General features: G+C 42.0%; 1 protein-coding gene across 3 annotated transcripts in view; it reads right to left on the minus strand.

The window, feature by feature from the left end:
- Nucleotides 1-1,361: 1,361 nt before the first annotated feature.
- LOC139399569 (glycophorin-C-like) overlaps nt 1,362-24,200 on the minus strand; it is a 28,126-nt gene continuing 5,287 nt past the window's right edge. For 2 of the 3 annotated variants that reach the window (XM_071144933.1, XM_071144949.1), the window contains 3 exons: nt 12,170-12,205; nt 5,440-5,481; nt 1,362-4,462 (listed from right to left, as the gene is read on the minus strand). In XM_071144933.1, the coding sequence (XP_071001034.1) occupies nt 4,266-4,462; nt 5,440-5,481; nt 12,170-12,205 (275 nt within the window). In that variant the 3' untranslated portion in view covers nt 1,362-4,265. The remainder of the gene's footprint in view (nt 4,463-5,439; nt 5,482-12,169; nt 12,206-24,200) is intronic. The other variant, XM_071144941.1, reaches the window with a different exon arrangement.

The following is a 24,200-nucleotide window of genomic DNA, read 5'->3' on the forward strand; positions in this document are numbered from 1 at the left end:
TTGCATCTCATCTAAAAGTCTTATTGAGTTTCTATTATTCATAATTATCTGCTAACACTACATTCATATTAGATTACTAATTATATTTTTTTGATACACAGCAATTTCCTGGGTGGTGCGGCAGTAAATTCTCCATATCCTGTCTTGACAGCGTAGCCCTTTGCAGATATGAATCTATGAGTAGCCTAATTGCTAGCTATAATTCATCCAGAGTTCAAAAAGTAGTAAAATGCTGCCATGATTAAAAACGTATCCCAGATATACAGAAATCTAAGCTTCATGATGTTTGTACACCTCCTCAATTTAAAGCAACATACAGGAAGAGTACATTATGTAGGCAAATCTTGTGTATTATCATGCCTTTTAACCAATATGCATAAACCCCTGGGTGATCAACATAAAGCAATGTCAACTCCCAAACAACAGCTTTGGACCAAAGAGCTCAGCTTGAACTTTATATACTTTGACTCACACACACAAAGCAGCCATTTGACATCCAGAGCTATTTTGCTGGTGGGGAAATGTTGTCATGAAGAATAGCTTATTAAATGCTCCCAGTTGAAACTTGACTTTGATATGACAATCCTGAGCACACCATGTCACCACAAGGCAACACAATGAAAAAATCAAACAGCACGCTAAGCTTTTATCACAAAGGAGGACACTCAACACTCAAATGCGTTTTCTTTTTCCCTTATCTTGCTCTCTCTTGGAGAAGGGGAGCTTTCAGATTTTTACAGAATACTAAAATACACTTCAATAAAGCTATTTGTCTTTGGCAAGAATCACTGTGCGTCATCAACGTCCAAGGGAGATTCAAAATAGTCAATCTCAGTCAAGACTGGGGAAGGGCGAGCTTCCACCAATATTTGTAGTTTGTGTAAATCCCAGCACAAATATGAGTACTTCTGGATCTTTGGGGATTCATAGCTAAATGAACTGTCCTGGCTGCAAATGTGATGGTGCAGAACGACTCAGGCACTCTCATCGCTCTCTGTCTTCTTGGCACTGGTCCCTGTTTGCTGAGTAGCTTCAAGCGACGGTCACAAATTTTGAAAATGTGAAGCTTGAAATGAGCGGCGGTTTGAAAAGTGATCTGACAAGAAGTGTCCAACGGTCATGTCTGTTAGACCACACTGGGAATTATTTACGGTGATTCTCTTTTCCCAGAGAGGGGAGATCAATCAAGGCAAATGTCTGGGCCATAACTCCTGTCTGAGACCTGTCGGCTCAAACAGGCCTTATTGTATCTCTCCACACGAGTGTCTGAGAGAGGGCTCAATTTTTGGGAGGGATATAAACCAGGCGCCAAACACAGCTAAAATATGTTACGGAAAGTACGGTAGCAGTAGGCCTACATATTTTTTCATTTTTTTCTTGTTTGAGTGTGAACGATTGTTATGGACAGTATATGGATGGAAAGAGAATGGATCATTTAAATGAAGCTGTTGCGAGACATTCATATGCTCTAGGCTTGAGATCGAGTATTTAGTGACTGCAATGCAACCTGACCAGAAAAAAATGATGTGGTTCTGTCAGTTTTATACAGTAACGGCAGAAATAGATTATTTCGCCTGGAATCATGGTGGAGCTTAGAGATTTCAAGAGAGTGGCTTACATGGAAGCAATGCTCAGTTCATCGTTTCTCAGCTTGTTTACCGTTCAGAACTAAATCTTCTCTGCAAGGGGAGCCATGCTTGATAAGTTTCACAGCAGTGTTTTGATAGTGGGCTCATCAGAGTTCTTGACAAACAGACTAGCTATGACTACACTCGGCTGTCTATTGATCTGGAAGACCAGTCACGGCTCACGAGTCGTGGAAAATACTTCTGAACCCGAGCAGCACTTTTCACTTAATAATACATTTATATATGTCATTTTCGAAAACTTGGAAATAGTACAGTTGACTTAGAATGCCTTTTATTTGCTTTTAGTTGGATTTACCTCGTGGAAATAAATAAAACATTTGAGCTTCAAAATAATGCGTGAACATGAATAATTCAACAGTTAAGAAAACATTCAAGGTGAAGGGGACGTAAAGAGTAAATTCCTGCCACTTGAATCTGGTAATCCCACAGTGCAAAAGAAACAGAGAGTAAAGTTGTATTTCTTACTGCCGCTGAGGCTAGCTCAGATCTTTCCTCTCTGTTTCTCAATGTCAGTGGTCTCCTGTCAGTTAAGAATGAAAAAAACTAAAATGAACTGTAGTTACAGAGAGCTCTCAGTTTGACAGCTGCTATTAATGTATGAAATACACTTATAGTGAAAGTCAATGACATGCACTATTGCAAAGAGGGCCAAAAGCAAACAAATGATGCACATTCCCGGGATCAAGGTATCTTCAGTTCTGGAACAGCTTCTGTTAAGTGCTATGCCTTGGCATAGCCATGCATCCTCTTACTACAAGTCTTCTCATTTTTATCTTGTGTTAGGAAATTACAAGCTGGAGAGAATTTCGTTATCTTCAGCAGAGATTAAATACATTTTGGTAGCAATTGTCTTACACTCCATTTAAGGTGTGATCTAAAAAAAAAAAAGTGTCCGCCCTCAGGAGAGTGAATAGTTACATTGCTGCGTATGTGTCTTATACTTGTTTGCATCAGCACTAGTTATCAAAGCATAATTTGCAGAGGAGCCATCTTGCATTGTCCCTTCTAACAAACCTTCTTTTTTGAATCAAGAAAACGGTCCCTTCTATTCTTTCAGAACTAGGCAATCATGGAGACAAAGAAAAGTTCACATTAATCAAAGCCAGCAGAGAAGAGAAAAAGGGTTTGGGGAATTGAAATGAGATTTGGAGCATGGGGGGGGGGGCTTATTTTCAGTTGCCATTTCCACCACAATAAAATTAATTGACAAAAAAAAAAAATCCTTGAGTGTTCTCATTTTTGTCTAGTATCATCCTGGCGGAACGTCACAAACAATATCCAATGATTGCAGTTGTCGTTTTACTGAGGCAGTGCAGTTACAGCTGAATGAGTTGTACTTCAATATTTTTCCTTAGCAAGGCAATTTAAAAAACATCATTACAGTGTTCCAAGAAATTGCCCCACAAATAGTTCTACAAATATGGTTACGGCCTTGACCAGATCACAACACTTATCCACCCTTAGACATTTATACAGGAACCTCTGGTGCTCACAAAGTCATCATTGATTTCTGCATCAATCCAAAAAATGTCAGGTCTATAATGTTCATGCTAAAAAATTTATGGACACAAACCGCACAATACTTTGTTGTTAGTGTAATTTATTAAGCCCAAATCAGGATGGGAAGACCACAATATGTTTGGTTTTCTGTGGCTATCCAAATAGCATGTCAATATACTTGGAATTGATTTTTGGCTACTAGTGAGAAAATGTCATTAGGAACCTGTTTGAACCCTGATCCTCCCTGTCTAAGACAGAGCATCACTTTGGTATTCACAACTAACCTCATCCGGCAAGGTCTTCCTGCAGTTTTAGGTTGTTCAGCTCTCACTTTATCTCTCTGGATCTGTAATTAACTAGTTATTAACCATTGCTAAAGGCATTCCCTTGAACACTCACAAATTGACAATCACAATCCAAACAAAAGTTATTGAAAAGTAATTCCGGGAGCAACCAGACGTATTCAGGATTTTGGTAAGGGCCCATTGGTGATTAATTTCGTACAGTAAAAGTTGCTTCCTTCGACATCATTTGTTCCATGTTTTCCTCCTACTATTTATTGAGAGGTTTCTTCATTACAAAATTGATTTTGCTTTGGGTTCAATACCATTAGAAAATAGAGTTTGTTTTGTGAGCTTGTAGAGAAATTCTACATCCATTCACTTCCTTGAGTTTCATCATTGACGTTTTTGAGAAGGGTCCATTACTTACAACTCTGTGTTCTAGGAATACTCTTGCTTTTTCCACAGAAGGCATAGGTGTCTATGGGTGCCTTAGATTCTCATAAGAAGCTTTTTTTCCTCACTGTTCCCCATTTCTGCATGACAAAAATATAGCCTCCTAATAGCAAAGTCAGTGTTTTGAAAAGTGTATATGCTTGGTGATATGCCAAATATATTGGAGAGAGAAACAGATAGGGGGAAGAATACTGAATTGATATTATTGTAAGATGCATCTGATGTTTCTTTGGTAGATTGTCTGAACAGTCACTCTGAGCCTCAGTATGGCGAGGCGATTTTCACCCCCTCTCCAAGCTTTTCTATCCTCCAACCCCAAAATACACTTATTTTGGCAGACCAAGTTCATTGTAAACAGCAGGGGTTGCCGCTCCTGAGATCAGATGAAGTACTCCTTCTTGCTCTCGTCCATGGCATCCTGCAGAGCCGGGTCGCCTCGAAGTGCCGCATCCGCTGTTTCGGCAAACTCGGTGCCCTTGGCCTCATTGGTGTGGTAGGTGCCTTTGTGCCGGTACATGTAGCGAATCACTACCACTGCCAAGCAAAGAAGCACCAGGACCACAGCAGCAATGACAGCTGCAAATGGAGATAGATGAGGGTGTTACAGAAAGGACTTTGGTCTCACAATGACAATTCACTATCACAATGACAAAATACAATGAGGGCTGCTTTTCACAATAGCCCGCGATTCTGCACAGGCAGGACTTCGACATTGAAGTGTCATTGATCTTTGAATGGGCAAAGTCATTGGACTGTATGTGGATCAGAAAGATGACCGTTCCTTGATGGTTGGTAAACGCCAACACAAAACCAAAAGGGATATGCATCTCCAAATACTTATCAAGCTTCAATCTGCCAACAGAGTGCAGTACTAAACAAGAGTTTGCTCAATAATGTGGTGTTCAGAGACAAGAACAGGCCTAAACAACTGTTTCTCTGTTATTTTCAAAGGACAATATTTCAATCAAAGTTCATTGTGATCGTTTGCCAACAGTGAATGGTAGTGGTAATGTGGTAGTAGAGACACATTGTCCTACAGTGACCTGTTAAGTTTGAAAAAACTGTCTTGGGCCAAAAATCACAACTTGTGAAGATGTTTAGCAACTTAATTGTCTATTTTGTGGAATGCCAGTCTCTTGATAATAAAAAGTCAGTTTCACGCTAGATTCTAGTTTGAACACATTACTGGCAGAAGAAGGACAAAGTGTTTTTTTAAATGCATATTTTGTGGTCTGTTACAGCTGCTGGGAGACAAGGACAGTATTTTGTGCCATAAAAATATCAATGGCATTACATGTAAAATTTGTCCCGTTGGTTGGCTGACTCCAGAAATTAGCTTTAAATAGCTCTGTTCCGAAACATTTAGCAGACTGCTGCTTTGAAAGAAAGGGAAAGCGATGTCTTTGTGTTGCATCGTTAAACTAAGGAGGATGTCTGCCTCCAGCATCAAATCCATCAGCCATATTGACTTGGATGAGGTTTGCAGAGGGAAGCAAAGCTGATGGAAACCCTTTGAGTGTTCTGGGCATGAGAAGAACTCTATTATAACTCACCTCCTAGTATGGCATCAAAGTATCCATCATCCACATCGCAAACTAACGAGGCAAAAAGAAAGGGATTTCAGATGTGCTCATATACACTACTGTTCAAAAGTTTGGGGTCACTTAGACATATCCTTGTTATTGAAAGAAAAGCACATATTTTGTAGATTAAAATAACATCAAATTGATCAGAAATACAGTGTAGACGTTGTAATGTTGTAAATTACTATTGAGGCTGGAAACTGAGATTTTTTTTGTATAATATCTACATAGGTGTACATAGGCGCACAGAGGCCCATTATCAGCAACCATCACTCCTGTGTTCCAATGGCATGTTGTGTTAGCTAATCCAAGTTTATCATTTTAGGCTAATCGATCATTAGAAAACCCTTTTGCAATTATGTTAGCACAGATGAAAACTGTTGTGCTGCTTAAAGAAGCAATACAACTGGCCTTCTTTAGACTAGTTGAATATCTGGAGCATCAGCATTTGTGAGTTCGATTACAGGCTCAAAATGGCCAGATACAAAGACCTTTCTTCTGAAACTCGTCAGTCTATTCATGTTCAGAGAAATGAAGGCTATTCCATGCGAGAAATTGCCAAGAAACTGAAGATCTCATACAATGCTGTGTACTACTTCCTTCACAGAACAGAGCAAACTGGCCCTAACCAGAATAGAAAGAGGAGTGGGAGGCCCCCGGTGCACAACTGAGCAAGAGGACAAGTACATTAGAGTGTCTAGTTTGAGAAACAGACTCCTCACAAGTCATCAACTGGTAGCTTCATTAAATAGTACCCGCAAAACACCAGTCTCAACCTCAACAGTAAAGAGGCGGCTCCGGGATGAGAGTTCCTCTGTCCAGTGTCTGTGTTCTTTTGCCAATCTTAATATTTTATTTTTATTGGCCAGTCTGAGATATGGCTTTTTCTTTTCAACTCTGCCTAGAAGGCCACCATCCCAGAGTCGCCTCTTCACTGTTGACGTTGAGACTGGTGTTTTATGTAGATATTACAAAACAAATCAGCCGTTTCCAGCTACAATAGTCATTTACAACATTAACAACATCTACACTGTATTTCTGATCAATTAGATGTTATTTTAATGGACAAAAATGGTGCTCTTCTTTCAAAAACAAGGACATTTCTAAGTGACCCCAAACGTTTGAACGGTAGTGTAGGTTCACATAAGTTACATAGATGGCTAAAGTACAGTGTGTAGTTATAATGCTGTAAGAGCAATTATTTTACCTTCAATTTATCCCATCTATCTTGAACCACATTAATATTTTGTTTCCCCAGGCTTTACTTTGTTATTTTAACAAATGTAAATGTTTCATAAAGGTTTGTTTTTATAGACAGCTGTCTCCCTGGTGTGTGTGTGTGCAGAGAGGTACTTTGTATCCGTCACCGGGGGACAAAACTCTCATTAAAGAAAGTGATTAAAGGTAATCATGAATTATTGCACAGGCAACATCTGCCCATCTTGACTTGACTTTCTCTGAAGGACAGAGTCACAGAGTCAGTCAGTCATAGCCGAAACCGTGTCATTTATAAAAACACAACGTTAAATCCAAAATGGAGATCGATCCCTGCAAGCATGAGAAGGCGCTATAGCTTAAAGAAGGAAGAAAGAAAGGAAGAACAAAATAGTGATTAGTTAATGGAGACCCCAAAGTGCGCAATTAAAAGGCAGCCTCATTAATGCCTAATCACCCGAAACACATCTTGATGTTCGCCCACTCATTAAATCCTCATCTCAATGCATTGTTTATGATGTGGACACATTCTCAGCAATTAAAAAGCACTAACAGAGCCTTCTCATTTGGGACGGAGGGAGGGAAATTCAACAACAGATCCTCGGTGTGTAGTTGTGGGAACAGAGTAGTGAAGTGAAGCAGCTGGGATGGGACAGTGTCCAGGATGCGTGGCTCATTCAGTTACTGTGTACTAATTCAAGATTTGAATTGTGTGAAACACATCAACTTTAGGCCAACTTTAGGCCTATGAATGCTTGCCTGTTCTGGGGGCCTCAATATGCACATGAAATCCATAAGTCATTCAATCTTGATCCAAATATGATTGGCTATTTTAGATGCAGACTCACAGACCATCTCTTCTCCCTCAGTTAGACCTGACCAAAGCAACACATACTCCGTTATGAGACTGTGGGTGTTTCTCAAAATGCATACTACTGTGCTCCGAGCATGCAAATTGGAGCATGGGAGGATCGGAGTATGTGTCCAAATCAAAGTATGTGAAACGGAGCACGGAGGGCACTTCTCGAATGCGTACTCTGTTTGTATATATTTTGAAGCATGCATCGATGCAATCTTCAAAGGAAAGTATGCAAAGAAATAATGACGCAACCATGTAAAAAATGATGCAACATTTATTGAAGTCAAGTGCGCCCATTACTTGAGCTGAAGTGAGAGAAAATACACTCCGACTTCGGAATGAAATGTTGCCTATTCACATCTCATATATTGCCTGACTACAATATTTTATCTTGATATGTTAGTAAATACATGCTGTGTTAATTTTGGCATGTTTACCTGCCTTCGTACTGTAGATCGCAAGCCCGTACTAAGTCAATAGGGCTAATTGGCTAGCTACTATTGCTAGCTAGCCAGAAAGTCACAAAGAATTGTTAGCTAGCTACACACAAAGAATTTACATCTGCCTTGCATCACATTTATTTTAGGTTATTTTACCTGTTAAACTATCTGATTAGCTACATTATTACGATTCACATATAGCTAATTGATAGTTATGAAGTAAAATGTTTGCTTTGTGTATATCTTGTTTCGTCTCTTGCCATTGTCCTGGCTGGAAGAAGGTTCAGTGAATGGGTAACTCAATAGGGCCTACTGACTAGCAAGCTAGCCATGAAGAATTGGTAGCTATGTCACGAGTTCCGCCGAAGTCGGCTCCTCTCCTTATTCGGGCGGCGTTCGGCGATCGACGTCACCGGTTTTCTAGCCATCACTGCTCCATTTTTTCATATATCCATTTGTCAGCGCCGGTCTTGTGGGATCTGGATGCGGACATTGAGCAGGCGTTGCGTACAGAGCCCGCTCCCCTCCAGTGTCCCATTGGGCGTATGTACTTTCCGTTTGCTTTCCGTGACCAGTTGATCTCTTGGGCCCACACTTCTCCCTCCTCTGGTCATCCGGGGATCGGTCGGACGGTGCGCTGTCTGACTGGGAAGTACTGGTGGCCCACTTTGGCTAAGGACGTGAGGGTTTATGTCTCCTCCTGCTCGGTATGTACCCAGTGTAAGGCTCCGAGACACCTGCCCAGAGGTAAGTTACATCCCTTACCCGTTCCACAACGACCTTGGTCACATCTGTCAGTGGATTTCCTAACGGATCTTCCTCCCCCACAGGGAAATACCACAATCCTGGTCGTTGTGGATAATTTTTCTAAGTCCTGTCGTCTCCTCCCTCTGCCTGGTCTCCCTACGGCACTACAGACTGCGGAGGCCCTGTTTACACACGTCTTCCGGCACTACGGGGTGCCTAAGGATATAGTGTCGGATCGGGGTCCCCAGTTCACGTCGAGAGTTTGGAAGGCGTGTATGGAACGTCTGGGGGTCTTGATTAGCCTCACCTCAGGTTTTCACCCAGAGAGTAACGGGCAGGTAGAGAGAGTCAACCAGGATGTAGGCAGGTTTCTGTGGTCCTATTGCCAGGACCGGCCGGGGGAGTGGGCAGCGTTTGTGCCCTGGGCCGAGATGGCACAGAACTCGCTTCGCCACTCCTCCACTAACCTCTCCCCCTTTCAGTGAGTATTGGGGGTGCCAGCCGGTTCTGGCACCGTGACATCAGGGTCAGACCGAGACTCCTGCGGTGGATGACTGGTTTAGGCGCGCAGAGGAGATATGGGAGGCCGCCTGTGTCCATCTCCAGCGAGACGCGCGTCGCCAGAAAGCCAACGCGGACCGTTACCACAGTGAGACCCTGGTGTTCGCACCAGGGGACCGGGTCTGGCTCGCGACCCATAACCTGCCCCTCCGCCTGCCCTGCCGGAAGCTGGGTCCGCGGTTTATGGGGCCATTTAACCTTTTTGGGATAGGGGGCAGCATTTTCACTTTTGGATGAATAGCTTGCCCAGAGTGAACTGCATCCTACTCTGTTCCAGATGCTAATAAATGCATATTATTGTTAGTATTGGATAGAAAACACTCTTAAGTTTCTAAAACTGTTTGAATGATGTCTGTGAGTATAACAGAACTCATATGGCAGGCGAAAACCTGAGAAAAATCCAACCAGGAAGTGGGACATCTGAGGTTTGTAGTTTTTCAAAGCTTGGCCTACCGAATACACATTGAGATTGGATGAGGTTGCACTTCCTAGGGCTTCCACTAGATGTCAACCGTCTTTAGAAACTGGTTTGAGGATTCTACTATAAAGGAGTGGCTCATGAGACCTCTGAGTCAGTGGTTTAGCAGAGAGCCTTGGTCTCATGACGCGCGCTCCCGACAGAGTTACTTCTCGTTCCAGTGCTTTTCTGAAGACAAAGGAATTCTCCGGTTGGAACATTATTGATGTTTTATGTTAAAACATCCTAAATATTGATTCCATACATCGTTTGACATGTTTCTAAAGGACTGTAACGGAACTTTTCGAGTGGCTATTTGGACATAAATGATGGAACTTTATGGAACAAATCAGTCATTTATTGTCGAACTGCGATTCCTGGGAGTGCCTTCTGATGAAGCTCATCAAAGGTAAGTGAATATTTATGGTGTTGTTTCTAACCTTGTTGATTCCAAAATGGAGGATATTCATCTGTCTGTTTTGGGCTCTTAGCGTCGTTCTCAGATTATGCTTTTTCCGTAAAGTTTTTTTGAAATCTGACACGGGACGCGGTTGCATTAAGGAGAAGTCTATCTTTAATTCTGTGAATAACACTTGCATCTTTTATCAATGTTTATTATGAGTATTTCTGCAAAATCCCCTGATGTTTTGGAATCAAAACATTACTGCACGTAAGGCTCCAATGTAAACTGAGATTTTTGGATATAAATATGCACATTATCGAACAAAACATACATGTTTTGTGTAACATAATGTCCTATGAGTGTCATCTGATGAAGATCATCAAAGGTTAGTGATTCATTTTATCTATATTTCTGCTTTTTGTGACTCCTATCTTTGGCTGGAAAAATGGCTGTGTGTTTTTTCGACTTGGCTTTGACCTAACATAATCATATGTTGTGCTTTAGCTGTAAAGCATTTTTGAAATCGGACACGATGGGTAGATCTTTAATTTCCTGTATTGGACTTGTTAATGTGGGAAAGTTACATATTTCTTAAAAATATTTGTGAATTTTGCGCGATGCCTTTTCAGCGGCATGTTGTCGAGCGAAAGGTTAAAGTCCTGAGGAGAGTGAACAAGGTATGTTATAGATTACAGCTTCCCTCTGATTATCGTATTAACCCCTCGTTCCATGTGTCTCTCCTCAGGCCGGTGGTGGCTGGTCCTCTCCAGGAATCTGAGGTGGGGGAGGTCCCTCTGCCCCCTTTGGACATCGAGGGGGCCCCGGCGTACATTGTTCATTCCATCCTGGATTCGAGGCGTCAGGCGGGGGGGCTAAAGTACCTCGTGGAGTGGGAGGGGTACGGGCCGGAGGAGAGGTGACGGGTTCCGGTTGCAGATGTTTTGGATCCTGAACTGCTGCGGGAGTTTCACCGTCGCCGGCCGGATCTCCCTGCACCTTGTCCTCCGGGTCATCCTCGAGGCCGGTGTCAGCACGCGGCTGGAGATGCGCGTCAAGGGGGGGGTACTGTCACGACTTCCACCGAAGTCGGCTCCTCTCCTTGTTCAGGCGGCGTTCGGCGATCGACGTCACCGGCTTTCTAGCCATCACCGCTCCATTTTTTATAAATGCATTTTTCCTGTCTTGTTTCCGTACACACCTGGTTTTCATTTCCCCAATCAATCTACTTGTATTTAACCCTCTGTTTCCCATCATGTTTTGTGTGTAATTGTTTCATTTTATGTTGGTGTTTTATTTACCCGCTTTACTTTTGTTATGTTTCGTGTTTTGAGCGCATGTTATTTATGTAGTGATCTCGTTTTGGAACTAAATAAAGTGCGCCTGTTTACATCACTCAACTCTCCTGCACCTGACTTCGCCTATTATACACTCGATGACAAGCTAGCTACACACGGACAATGTACATCTACCTTGCATAACATTAGTTTTAGGCTATTGTTGCCTGTTTAACTAGCTGGATTACTACGATTCACATACAGTATATCTGACAATTATGAAGTAAAACGTTTGCTTTGTGTATATCTTGTTTTGCCTCTATTGTTGCCATTGTCCTGGTTGGAAGAATGTTCAGTGAATGGGGAGATGCAGCGTCAGGTAATACAGTAGGGGGAGTGCAAGGACTTCTCAAATGTAATGTTTTATGTGTTCTCCACACTCTTGTCCTCAAAAGAACATACTCAAGAGAACGTCCTCGGAGAATGCACACGGAGCATGAGAGTGTGGAGCACGGTTTTATGCATATTGAGAAACACCCTGTGTCTGCTGCCGAGCTGCATGTATTTTGTCTTATCTAAATATAACCATTCTTTAGTGTGGTGTATTATCGCTGTTTATCAGATAGAAGACAGGATACCTCTATGCAATCTCATTCCCTTGTAAAAATCTAGATTGGATTTCGGAATGCATAACATTATTCAGATTGCATAAATTTAAGATACTTTATCGAAAAATAAACTCACCAACAGGGGTTATCATGTCTGCTGTTTCACTCAGACCTGTGAATAGACAAAGAAAGCAAGCAGTGTTTGGTTGTAGAATACAGTGGAAGATTCACTTTCACTCCAGAAATGTATAATCATAATACATTTTTCACCTCACAGTCTTACTATATATGAATAGTCGCTGAAACAATATTTTTACATAATTACACAACAGCTATAACTGTTATACTTCTTATAAAGTGTAGGTAGAAATTGTTTCTCAATATTCTGTAACAGAACTGCACTCTTTCAAGTGCATGCATCATTTCAAATACTTGCAAGGAAACCCTGCTGGAAAAAATAGCAACTTTGCTTAAGGCAAGATTCAACATCACATGAGGCAGCAAGCAGGTCAATAGTTTAAGCTGCTACTAAGATGCATGGTGAAATTCAGAGGGAGGCAGCCTATCCTATCCTTTTTTTAAAGCAAAAATATATCCATCCATAATTCAGGGTAGGGGAACGGGTTAAGTTTAATTTCTTTATATGGTCTACACTTAATCAGGCCAGCCAAGATCTGAGAGCTGTGGAGAGAGCTCAAATCCCTGATAAATTTGCCAAGCAAACACGGGGGGCCTGTCTCGCCCGGAGGTGTCTCCTCGTTAGCCTCGTTAGCAAGATCCGCTCGCTGCCGCGACATGGAGAGTGGGACATCTGCACTGCCCCCGATGGGGACCACTAAGCCACATCCAAGTGCAGATTTCTCTTCCCGTCACCAGAAGCCAAAGAGGCCGACAGGCAGGCAAAGGCGTGAGGAGGGTGGTGAGTATTGGATGCCACAGAGCATTAGCCAACGTGCATCACCTCCTTCTTTCACTTCGTTCGCCGACACATCCGCAGAAGAGTTTGCCCCGGGAACGAGACACTGCTTTCATCGCATTCCCAGAAGTGGCGTTAATCTTGCCCAAAGCCGGCTGTGAAGCAGGCATGGTAAGTGTCTCCCTGTAGGAAGGAAGGGGGAACTGGAAGCCAAATTAATTCCACCCTGCAGATCTGTGGCTGACACTGTGCTGATATGATATTCTCAGGAAATAAATATATGCTAAAGCCTGGCCGCATCTAGCTCTAGTGGCTCTTGGTCCCTAAATGGCTGTCCAATTTAGTGGCCATCGTAAGGAAGAGTAAATAATATCCATTTAAATGTTAGAAAAGCTGGCATCTTGCTTCTCACACTATCAGACTGCATGGACAATCTTAATGAAAATGTTATCACGTAGTGCAGAGTTGGTGCTCTAAAGTAGTTTTCAGTATAGAGGTATTGCAGTTGGACAGTCAATTTCCTGGTTCCCTCTCTGGGCCAGCTGGCATAGGGGATGTCATTAATGGAGTTGTGATAAGTCTTGAGAGGTGAATGCAAATGCTAGCGACCATGACAATAACACTCTTGGTTTTTTGGCAGCGGTCACTTGAGGCCACCCATGCTGTCGCAACACAATTATGTCTCAAATCAAATCAACAGTTGTGGTGTTGTTACTGACTTGTACTTGTTGGTGAGTTGCTGTTCAATTTGTAATCCCACAACTTTTTGGGATCATTTAGCTTGTTGGACCAATGCTTCTCCAATTATGAAGTGGCAGAAGGGGCTTGAGAATAATCTCCATCTCAGTCTGAGAAGCAGAGCCTATCAAACAACATGGGAGATTGGGAGACTAACATAAAAATTAATTGTCAAATAAGTAGATGCTAGATATGAATTTTGATAGTACTGCAAAAAAACTGCCAACTCTTCAATACAGCCTTCGAATTTCAAGGATTGAACAGACGGTGTTCAAAGCACAGTTTCACCTCAGAGGATTTCAAACTTTTTAATATCGATGGGCTGCAAGGGCGGTTTCTCAACTGTATTTCCCACCTGTCGTTGTCTGGTGGATATGGCTGACTCCTGATTTCCGTCAGCAAACAGCTCAGCTGTGGCCCGCTGCCTGTACCTAACTGAGGGTGAAAACATCCACTAAATGACTGGATAAACACCTCTCTCTTCCCCCATCTCTCTCTGCTCTTCCTCTTTCGGTAATGTTCCACAGAGAAGGATGCTCGTCTTGTATTATTTAACATGCTGAGAGCTGCTCATGCAGCTGTCTGAAAAATCTAAATACTTAGTGTCCTTTAAAATGAAATGCACATCTTTGGAGTTCTGGCATGTGGAGTGGTTGTGTCTTGGATAAACATGATAATATTGCAGTTCCCTATATTTATTTTCCCCTTATTATACGGTGTACTGAATTTTCTAAATACATATACTGCAAGTCGAGAAAATGATGCACAAGCATGTTCAATGTACAGCATTTGTGTTTGTGGATGAGCTAAGCACCAACCATTAGCAACACTATTCTTAGGTATATGTTACGTAAGCAACCAGGAGAAATCATAACCAATCACATCAAAAACCTACTCATCTGGTCTTGAGACTGCAAGGCCTCCATAAATGAACAATGAACTTTCTCCCAACGTCAGGGTCTTAGAATGCATTAAGATAACACTCCTGAGTAAAATGGCAAATATTTCAATTTGCCGACCAAGGGAACTTTATCCTTGCAGAAGAGTTTTAATATGCAGGGTTTGTCTCTTGTATCTTTCATTCACCTCAAACTCCCTGCCTGGGCTCCAAACATATTTGACTTTATAACTTTCAGAAAACGTTGGTCTAATATTCATATACATGTGTTCTGAACCCTGCCTCTCCCACACACTGCAGGTACAAAAAAAAAGAACTTTGGCTTTCTCAATCATTTTCCTCGTCACATCACTTAAAGGAGAAAACACATTTCTTATTTATCCCCTCCAGTAAGAGCACTGTCAGAGTAAGACTGGTATGGTGCTGTACAACAAAAATAATATCTAAATGGACTATTCAATGAAAGGACAATAATTGGCTGACTGAAGAATTGCTTTGATTTCGTCACTTGAGTCAGTAGCTCATAGCCATTCTGAGGAACTGAAAGCCTGAGCTTACTGCTTCCATTAAGTCCAAGTGTGCAACTCCCCGATAGACTATACAGAAGGCAGAATGTACGGGTATGTATGGGTATGTACAGGTATGTATGGATATGTACAATGGACTGCAATCCAGTCTTACCATATTTTCTTGGCTACATGCACATTGCTGTCTGAGAAAACAATTGTGCTTCGCTAATCAAAATGGCTACTTTGTTTGAGCTGGCCAAAGCTGCCTTTTCTCTTCCATGTTCCAGACTAATATTTCCCTCACATACTGTACTCTACTCATGCACTGACCTCCAAGTCACGTTGTGATAAGAATACGGAGGAAAGGATTGGGTAGCGGTGGGAGGCTGGGGAGGGAGGCATCTTATCAGCTCTTAAACCATGCAGACATACCATTTTAAATTATTAATCTGAGAGGTTTGACCAGCCTCTGGTCAAACCTAGGTAAAAATAGATATCTATTAGGTAAAAGGTAAAAATAGATATCTAATGGGAACCTCCACTTCATATTTTCTTTACACTGCCATTTATCACTGTGAATGCTAGTTACTCAGCTCTAGGATAAACACTTACATTAGACGGTATCTTTACTGATGAACTGTACGTTCAGTATTAGCAGAAAGCATGCCCTTGTGTGTTTAGAGATCTCCTGCAAAACACAGTTCAAGTTGCATGGCAGCCATTTAGGCTAGATAGGCACCAAACTACTCAGCGTTGTTCTATCTAGTGCATTCTGTAGCAGTGATGCAAGTTGATCATCATCTCCAGAGATGGTAATGAAAGTAAATGACCGCCTGAGAGACGAAGCAGCAGAACGACTCACATTTGAATAACTTGCGAACGGCCTGCCCGGCATAACTAATCAACACATTCTAATGAGTTTCTTTCTTCTGCTACTTTAGACTGGGTTGATTGGGAGGGCAATAGTGCAATCTCTTCAACAGCAGTAATGTCAGATGCTTTGATGAAATGCAAGCAATGCCAGTGCAATCTGGCAATATGGAAACATCAATAATGAACTTGCAATGAAGTGTTTACAAACAGACACACAGCAAAGTCATCATCAGAGTAGTTCTGTCTACCGCATACGGGCAGAGAGAGAGAGAGTGTGGTAGCAAAAAAAAATGGCTTCAAAGTTTCATTTAATGAAATCTGGCTGAGTATCTCAATCAATACAGACTGTACAAAACAAAACTCAATCCATCTCGTAGATACAGAATGCAATTTTCAAAACAAAACAGTCAGCTGTTATCTTCTCCAAAGGGTCCACTGAATAAACACAATTATCAGTACACTTCATCTAGGCCGATTGAGAAACCGTAGGTAATACACAGTCTGTGTTTAAGGTAAAATATGTTCAAGTCCGAGGTCTTGTAATTGTTGCCAAGGATACTACGTAAAGCTAATTTGTGGAGTGAAATGCTGTATACAGAAGACGACCAGGCCTGTAAGTAGCCTTGAGTGGGTCGCCCCCGTAAAAGCCCAATACATCATATATATGAGTTGGAGTTTTAAGCTTGTCAGACACCATTTTGTGTTAAACTTGGACAGGCTTTACAAACCTGTATTTTCAGTGTTGAACACTTTTTATTATCAGGCATCCCATCAAAAGTGGAAAGCATATTTCTTCTGGCTGTAGGCATGAATGTACGAGAGATCCTATCAGAAAATTGGTCCTTGAAGGAGCGCTTCTTGGAACCCGAGGTTGTTTATCAAATGTTATGTGTTGTGTTGTAACAAGTTAAATATGTGGAGCGTTGGTTCTCGCAGACCTACCCATGTGCCATGATCATCCCTCTCCCCTTTCCTTCCATGGCTACTTCGCTGCTCGTTGCTACCCTGACAACCCTTATCCATTTTCTGACAGAGTCTCTAACCGCGACCAGAATTCTCAATGACAACATTTCAATCACAGCTCGGGAAGGAAGCAAGTGAGTGAGGAGGCCAACAACTTGCAGAAAGCAGGTGTCTGAAGGGTGTGGCGTGAGGGAAGGCAACCGGGACAAATGGAGAGGAAAAAAAAGACAATTAGAGAGAAAAAAACCTGGAATGATATACAAAGACAGGGAGAGGAAGAGTGAAAGGAGAATATGGAATAGAGGTTTGGGGATTCTAGACTGAGGCTACAGGGCAGCCACACCTCAGCACAAACTCTTGTTTGTGATCCAGTGGGCTGTACTGTAATAAAACATGTTTGGCCCCTCCAATCCCTTCCACCCACGCCCCAGAACCATTACACTGAACCATTACACTGTGTCTCAAGTATTTGGCATTACTTTCCATTTTCCCTTATCTTTCCTTGCCTCTCCCCACATTCTTACTCTGCTTTCCTCTGTCTGTATCTGGCTGTGTTCAGGCTTTTCTCTCGCTATCTCTCTCACACTCAGCCTCTCAGACTCCCTAGTCTCTGTCTGCAAGTTCTGTTGCAAAATCAAAGTTCTACTAGAATGATCGATGACAATGTTATCATCGGACTGCCATGGAATACTCTAAAAGTAATTAACCTGTTGAGGAAGCCTCTAGATTGGCATCTTATAATTTACCATGCCACCATGAGGACGGCTCTCAATAGAACATTGGATCCAATATCGCAGCTCTGATTAAGAAGACAAAACAAATTATCTTTCTCCCCCACCTGCAGTGTCACTTATTTGTCGGGCCCAGAGCTGTCAGAACGATGGATTAGGGTGCGCCCCAGATCCCCTCTCAGAGACTTGTTACCAGGAACCTTACAACCTATCGAATTACCATATATTTTAGGTCAAACCTCCAGGGAAGCACAATGGTAACTTCATATCGTTGTGAGAAGGATACAAAAATGTATAATTTCTTGGAATTATATCTTGTAGTATTCCAAATAAATAAATAAAGTGTTATGATTCTGTAATATATTCTCCTTGTCCGACAACGACTTGTCATAATTCATGAACCTGTAACACTGGGTGTTTGGGGATTTGGGTGTTTGGTTTCGAGCACTGGTTGCCAAACCAATTATAATCTGTGGCCTGAGTGACCAGTTAAAGATTTATATCTAACATTGTGGACACATGTTTCCTGAGTCACTGGGTGAAGCAGGGCTGGCCATTTGCACATCCTGTTTGATGACACTGTCCGATCTCACTTCAAAACAAAAAGTGAAAAATGATAACAAATTCAACTGGAGTCGATGGCTCAGAAAAATAAATGAGGAGCTTTGCAGAAATAGTGTTTACCAAGCACAAGGTCAGTTTAAAATTGCATGAAGGAAATGTTTTCATCTTTCAGAGGCAAAAATGGATTCTGAATTATTGAGAGAGTTGAATGTGGGAGATTGTGAATGACCCATTGGTCACCAGGTCACATATATAGTTATTTAGTGACTGGGAGATAATATTATGTTTCAGGGAGATCATATTGGAAAATTAAGCTGGAAGGGAAACACTGTTTGTCTTTTATCCCTGTGAGACCTCCAAGTGCAGAAAGGCAAAAATGCAACAGGTCGTAAACTCATGTCGAACACTACATAGTTAATATCCTTAGACCCAGTATCTCTTACTGTGTGTCCTCCTGTCTTCTCTATGATGTAGTGTTTCTGTAGAAAAAAATAGAGAAACAAACATTCTTAGCTAGAGTTATTTTTCTAAGTGTTGCAAAATCGATTGGGTCTCACAGGGTTAAGATGACTGGTTGACTGGACATAGCCCAAGAGTCTACTGCCAAATTGTGAAAAACTGTTTGAGGACATAGGACCTACCTAGTGAAGGTTCGGGAAATAAACTGGAAATATTGTGTTGGACACATATAGTAGCAGCATCACTCTCCCTGTTTTTTTTTAACCTTTCTCCTTTACTTTACTACAACACAAAATGAGGAATACAGACAGAATAGATTGAGAAAGTCACACACCTTTAGAGAAAGAGGTGGTGCCCTGAATGTGTGTCAATCATCAAAATCAAACAAATAGACACCTCAATAAACATGATGTCATCTGGCAGATCAGATCACTATTCCAGCATGTTGCGAAAGCCTCACTTGACCTGACTGACCAAAGTTAACCAGTCCACCAGCTATGCTAACAGTTGTCATCTTAACTTTAGGCTACTAATACTTAAAACTTAACATATGCCCCCTGGCTGAAACAGTTATTAGCCCTAATCAGACATTGTCAGCTGGAGACTGCCTCAGGGATTGTTATTTGAGAAATGAAATCACTTTCCCTCAGATCCTTTCAATTACCTCAGTGCTCCCCTGTACCGATTCAATAGCAGGACCACACTTCATCATTACAAAATCACACAGAGGGAAAATAATTGGAGGCTAAAGGTTACTGGCAGCAGGAAGAAAGATATTTCCCCCTGTGAATTATGGCAATGCAATTGTATTTGCGTTGGAGTGGCTTATGAACAATAATGAGCATACTTTTTATTTTGGAGAACAACCAATGGTTGCATTGTACTTCAGAATACAATCTTAGGCAAATATAAACAACAAAGAAAAGTTAGGGTACATGAACTTGTTTGAGACCATGGAGGCCCATAATGGTATGTAAACCTGCCTTCCATGAATTAGTCTATCCTTCTGAATTGTTATTGTTTGGGAACTGTTTTTAATGAAAGCTGAACAATGGTATCTGTGTTACATTGACTTCAACAGGGGGATATCCTCAAGAGAGTTACGGAGTCCACTTCGAACCCCACTTCTTAATGCAAACATATTCACACGACAGGCTGAAGGAGATGACAAACACCCTTTCCTGTGCCTTCTCCTCATTCTTCTTGGAAAGACACTGGTAGGCAGCAAACTAATCCATCCCTCTTACTGGCTGGCAGCCTTGGCAGCCCGGACTTGTGAGCTGAAGACTAGACGTAACATAGAAAACAAAATACAAATTTCAGCGTCCCGGATTTTCGTTTACTATGTTAAGTCTTCCACTGAGTCCAGGTTGGCCTTGGGGGTCACATCTGGCTGGGAATATAGCTTGGAGACCCTATCTCTTCCAACCATATGGCACTGGCAACTGTAGAACACTACTTTCCATTTCCGTTCTTCTTCCTTTCTTTCCTTGTAGTGTAAAAGGTACAGCGGTTGTCCCATTGCTGACCGGGTAAAGCGGAAGATTCTGGGCCAGGTTGTTAATGGCTATGAAATCTTATGACAGGATCAGATGACTTGCTTCAGGCTTGATTGAGGATTATTGGGGACAGATGGTGCCTTGTCCTGTGCTCCCCGTTGCCTTACTGCCTATGGGGATAAACAAAGAGGTCTGTTCTCTGCCGGGCTAACTACTGTAGCCACACACAGAGAGACCAGTGAATCAGGGAGAAACAGATAAACAGAACAGTCCAGACCGTGGCAGATAGGTTCAGCGCCTGGCGAAGGCTTTTGCTCTTTTGTAGAAAAGCAGTGAAAGTTTGTTGCCATGGTTTTGGCCTAATTAACTGCATCTCAACTCTGCACCCTACACCCGAATACTTGGAATTTGATTAATTGCAAATGCTATACATTTTTTACAAAATCGGAACCAACTTTTAAATATTACTCATAACATTTCTGTGGTTACTGACGACAGAGGATATTAGAGCCTGAAACTTTTTTGGAGCTACCGTACCATTTTCTCCTGCTTTTCTCTCAGTTTAGATATGTGTGTAACACTGAGATTTACACTGTATGGGAGGGCTATAAACATCTGAGAGTTCTCAGCCTTTACCCTGGGTGGAATCAATTAAGCACCTCTGCTGTCTCCAGAAGCTGAAAGACAGACACTCCAAGGGAATTGGAAAACGTACTGGACAGCTGTCCTCCAGGACCAGCATCGAGCCTCCCTGCCAGGCACCTGATTGTCTCTCCCTGGTGTGAAGCTATAGCACCAGCATGAGGGAGAGAGGGAGAGTGTGAGGTAGTTGGTGCTGCTGCTGTGGCAGCACATCTGTCCTGTTATCTCTGGAGCATGGAGCTGAGGGATGAAGTGGATAGGGGAGGAGACTCTGGGGGGAGTAAGATAAACACACTACAGAGACGCCATTCTGGGATTGTTATTGGGTCTCTCCCCTCTTTCCACACTGGTTTTTGAAACACATCCTCCTCCTCTTCTACCTCATCTCCTGGAAAAATACCTCCAACCCCTATAGTTCTAAATACAACACATCCTGCTCCAAGAAAACGGAAAATTTCCTGTTCCCATCTCGTCTTTAATTCTACTCCAGTTCTCCCTTTAATTTCTTATCGATTTCTCCAACTACTCCATCCATCCCAGGCTCAATCTATCTCTGTTGCACTTTCTCTCCGCCTGCCACGTACTGTTCCCTTCTGTCACTCTCTGCTTCTCTGTATTTGTCTGTGTCCTCCTCTGTCAAGCATGCTCTCTTTCTCTCTCCCACTTTTTTCTTTCTCTCCCTCTCTCTATCAATCTTTCTACCTGTCTGAAAGTAGAGTAAAAACCCTGACAGTGAGAGCAGAGGAAGGGGAAATCTCCTTCTCTGCCTCCGCACAAGCACAGCCTCTCACGAATGCACAACTCCAGCAGCCCAGACAAGTCAAGGTCAGCTCTACTGTCATCTCCTCTCAGCTCCTCTGACACATATGCTTTCATACTAAAAATGGAGAATCTCCATTATCCTGTGTCCTTTCCTGACTCTGTGTCTGAGACGCTACATGCGTGTCTCTGTGAACTAAGATAGGGGCACTGGGGGTTAGTGTGTGTGGGAAAATAATAGCTCTATTTCCATGTCTGATTATTCATAGGTTGCAGTTATACGCTGCAGAAAGTTAACATGGTAGCTAGCACAGTGAAAGTTGATAACACATAGAGAAGGGCCTCTTTTCTGTAGCAGGCTAATGAGAACACGTTGAGTGACAGCCACCAGAACAGCTTATACAAACAAACATCAGGTTGCCGCCTCAGTGTTTTTGAACAGCCCTGCCAGCTGGTTGAAAAACAGATCATTATTCTTCAACACCTATTTAATGCACCTATTCAATGTGGCCTGGTCCACAATTGGTGCTTGATGAGCAAATGGATGTTAACAGATCTGTATACATACAGTCCAATTGACATACTCCTTAGTGTGTGGTTAAATTAATCTTGCATTCGTGACGGTGTGTGGCGTCATGTAGTTGTCAACTAAAAGCCTTACATACATGAACCCTAGAATCACTCACACTCTGCTAGTTGTTTATTTATCCTCAGCTCAACAACAAAATGTCTCCTACACAACACAAAGCTTACTACCGTCATATTGCAGTTGTATGGTGAAGGACATAGGCACCTGAATGAGCCCAGGTGTATACCCATCTTTGGTCCCACCATATGACAATGTGAGGATGATGTCAAAGCACAGTGCCACACACGTACTTTACTTCAAATCAAATCACATTTTATTGGTCGCATACACGTATTTAGCAGATGTTAATGCAGGTGTAGCGAAATGCTGGACTTTGTGGCTCCCATAGTGTTATTGTCTTGTGCTACAAGCAGGGAATGATTCAACCTGTAGGCATGGTGACAGGTAATTGTCAATTAACATTAAAATCACATTTCCCTCCTAGCACTTTAGGGTTATCAGCAGCCAAGCATGATGGCAAATTTTATGCTCGCTTAATCATTAATATCTCATAAAGCAGAGTTATTGGAGCTTATCCTCATCAAAAAGTGACAAGTCAGTCTCTAAAATTGGGTCTTCATCGCCTATTTTGAGATAATTGGAGCTCGAAGTGATCACCTCTTTTTTGCTTCAACCTAATTCCTGTCAGTAGTTACTGCACAATATCGAATTAAATCGAAAACCCTCTAATATTCTTTTACGGCTTTCAGGCTTTCAGGTGTGCTCAGTGAAAGGAATGTCATGCTTACAAGGAGAAATAATACATTCACAGACTTGTGCAGAGGAACATTTTTACCCTCCCTTCCTAAAGCTTATTATGCATGGGTTGGAGAACCAGTCATTTTCTGAAGTAGCCGAATAGAATGATGTTTGCTGCTGCCTCTCCTCCGTTATGAAAATGGAGTTTAAAAATGCATCACCGGAAAATAGGAGAAGGAACAATCAGGCCTTGAAAGACAGCTTTGTAATGTCTGCAGGCGCTTGCCTGCCTCTTTCTTTGGCCCATAACTGTCTCTCTCATAGTAGCCTACAGATGTATTGAGTGATAAGACTTGCTATTATGTCATTAACTTAAATGCTCCAGATAGTACAGATGTACGGAGATAAAATTTGATCTACACACTGACGAGACAGACACTGACTAAACCTGTGGCCCATGTGGTGGTGTTCTCCATACAGCCTCACTTTGTGGTCCCGTAATTTATCCTGAAACCCACAGAGATGAATATGTATATATATATATATATACAGTATATACATATATATAACTATTGAATGTTCATAACTTCTTCAACCCAGCCTGAGCAATTTGCTTCTAATATCCAGACAGATTAACTGTTTGTCACTGCATCACTAATGAGGGGATACTTTTTCTCATGATAAGATTGCACCTTGTTAAATCCCACAACTTGGTTGTGAGAGATGACTGTTTTTATCCTGTGGATGTCTAGCTGCCACTCTGGCAACACATTCCCCGCTGTCAGGCCCAGGGCCTGGTGTCTGAGGAGATCTATATTCACAACTGTCATGTCGCCCGCCTGCTCCGTCTCCCCCAGACCCTAGCAGACAACCCTAGCATGCACAATGGATAGCACGCACAATGACAGCTGTGAATATAGCATAGCTGGAGTAGCCCTGACTTTTACTAAATCTCCCCCGCCCCCCCATACTTATGTGCCTTAGGTATTGTTTGTATACATGACCATGCACTTCCAGCATGTATTTTTGGCTTATGGCAGCTGGCAACCTAAAACAACACATTTGACTCTACCTATTCGGTGTATGTGACAATGTATATATTTTTTACCTGTCTGTCAATACAGTACATATTCAATGATGAACTCTCAAAGACTGAGAGTTTGTGTTTTTCTTCACGCCACATGAAATCGTATTGTATATCAAAACTTGCTCAAGTATAGGCCTATTTATTTGCTGTTGTTGCTCAGATCCGATTTTAATTCTGAACTTTGATTGATCTGATAAAAATA

The sequence above is a fragment of the Oncorhynchus clarkii genome, chromosome 3, assembly GCF_045791955.1.
Source record: "Oncorhynchus clarkii lewisi isolate Uvic-CL-2024 chromosome 3, UVic_Ocla_1.0, whole genome shotgun sequence".
Classification (NCBI taxonomy): domain Eukaryota; kingdom Metazoa; phylum Chordata; class Actinopteri; order Salmoniformes; family Salmonidae; genus Oncorhynchus; species Oncorhynchus clarkii.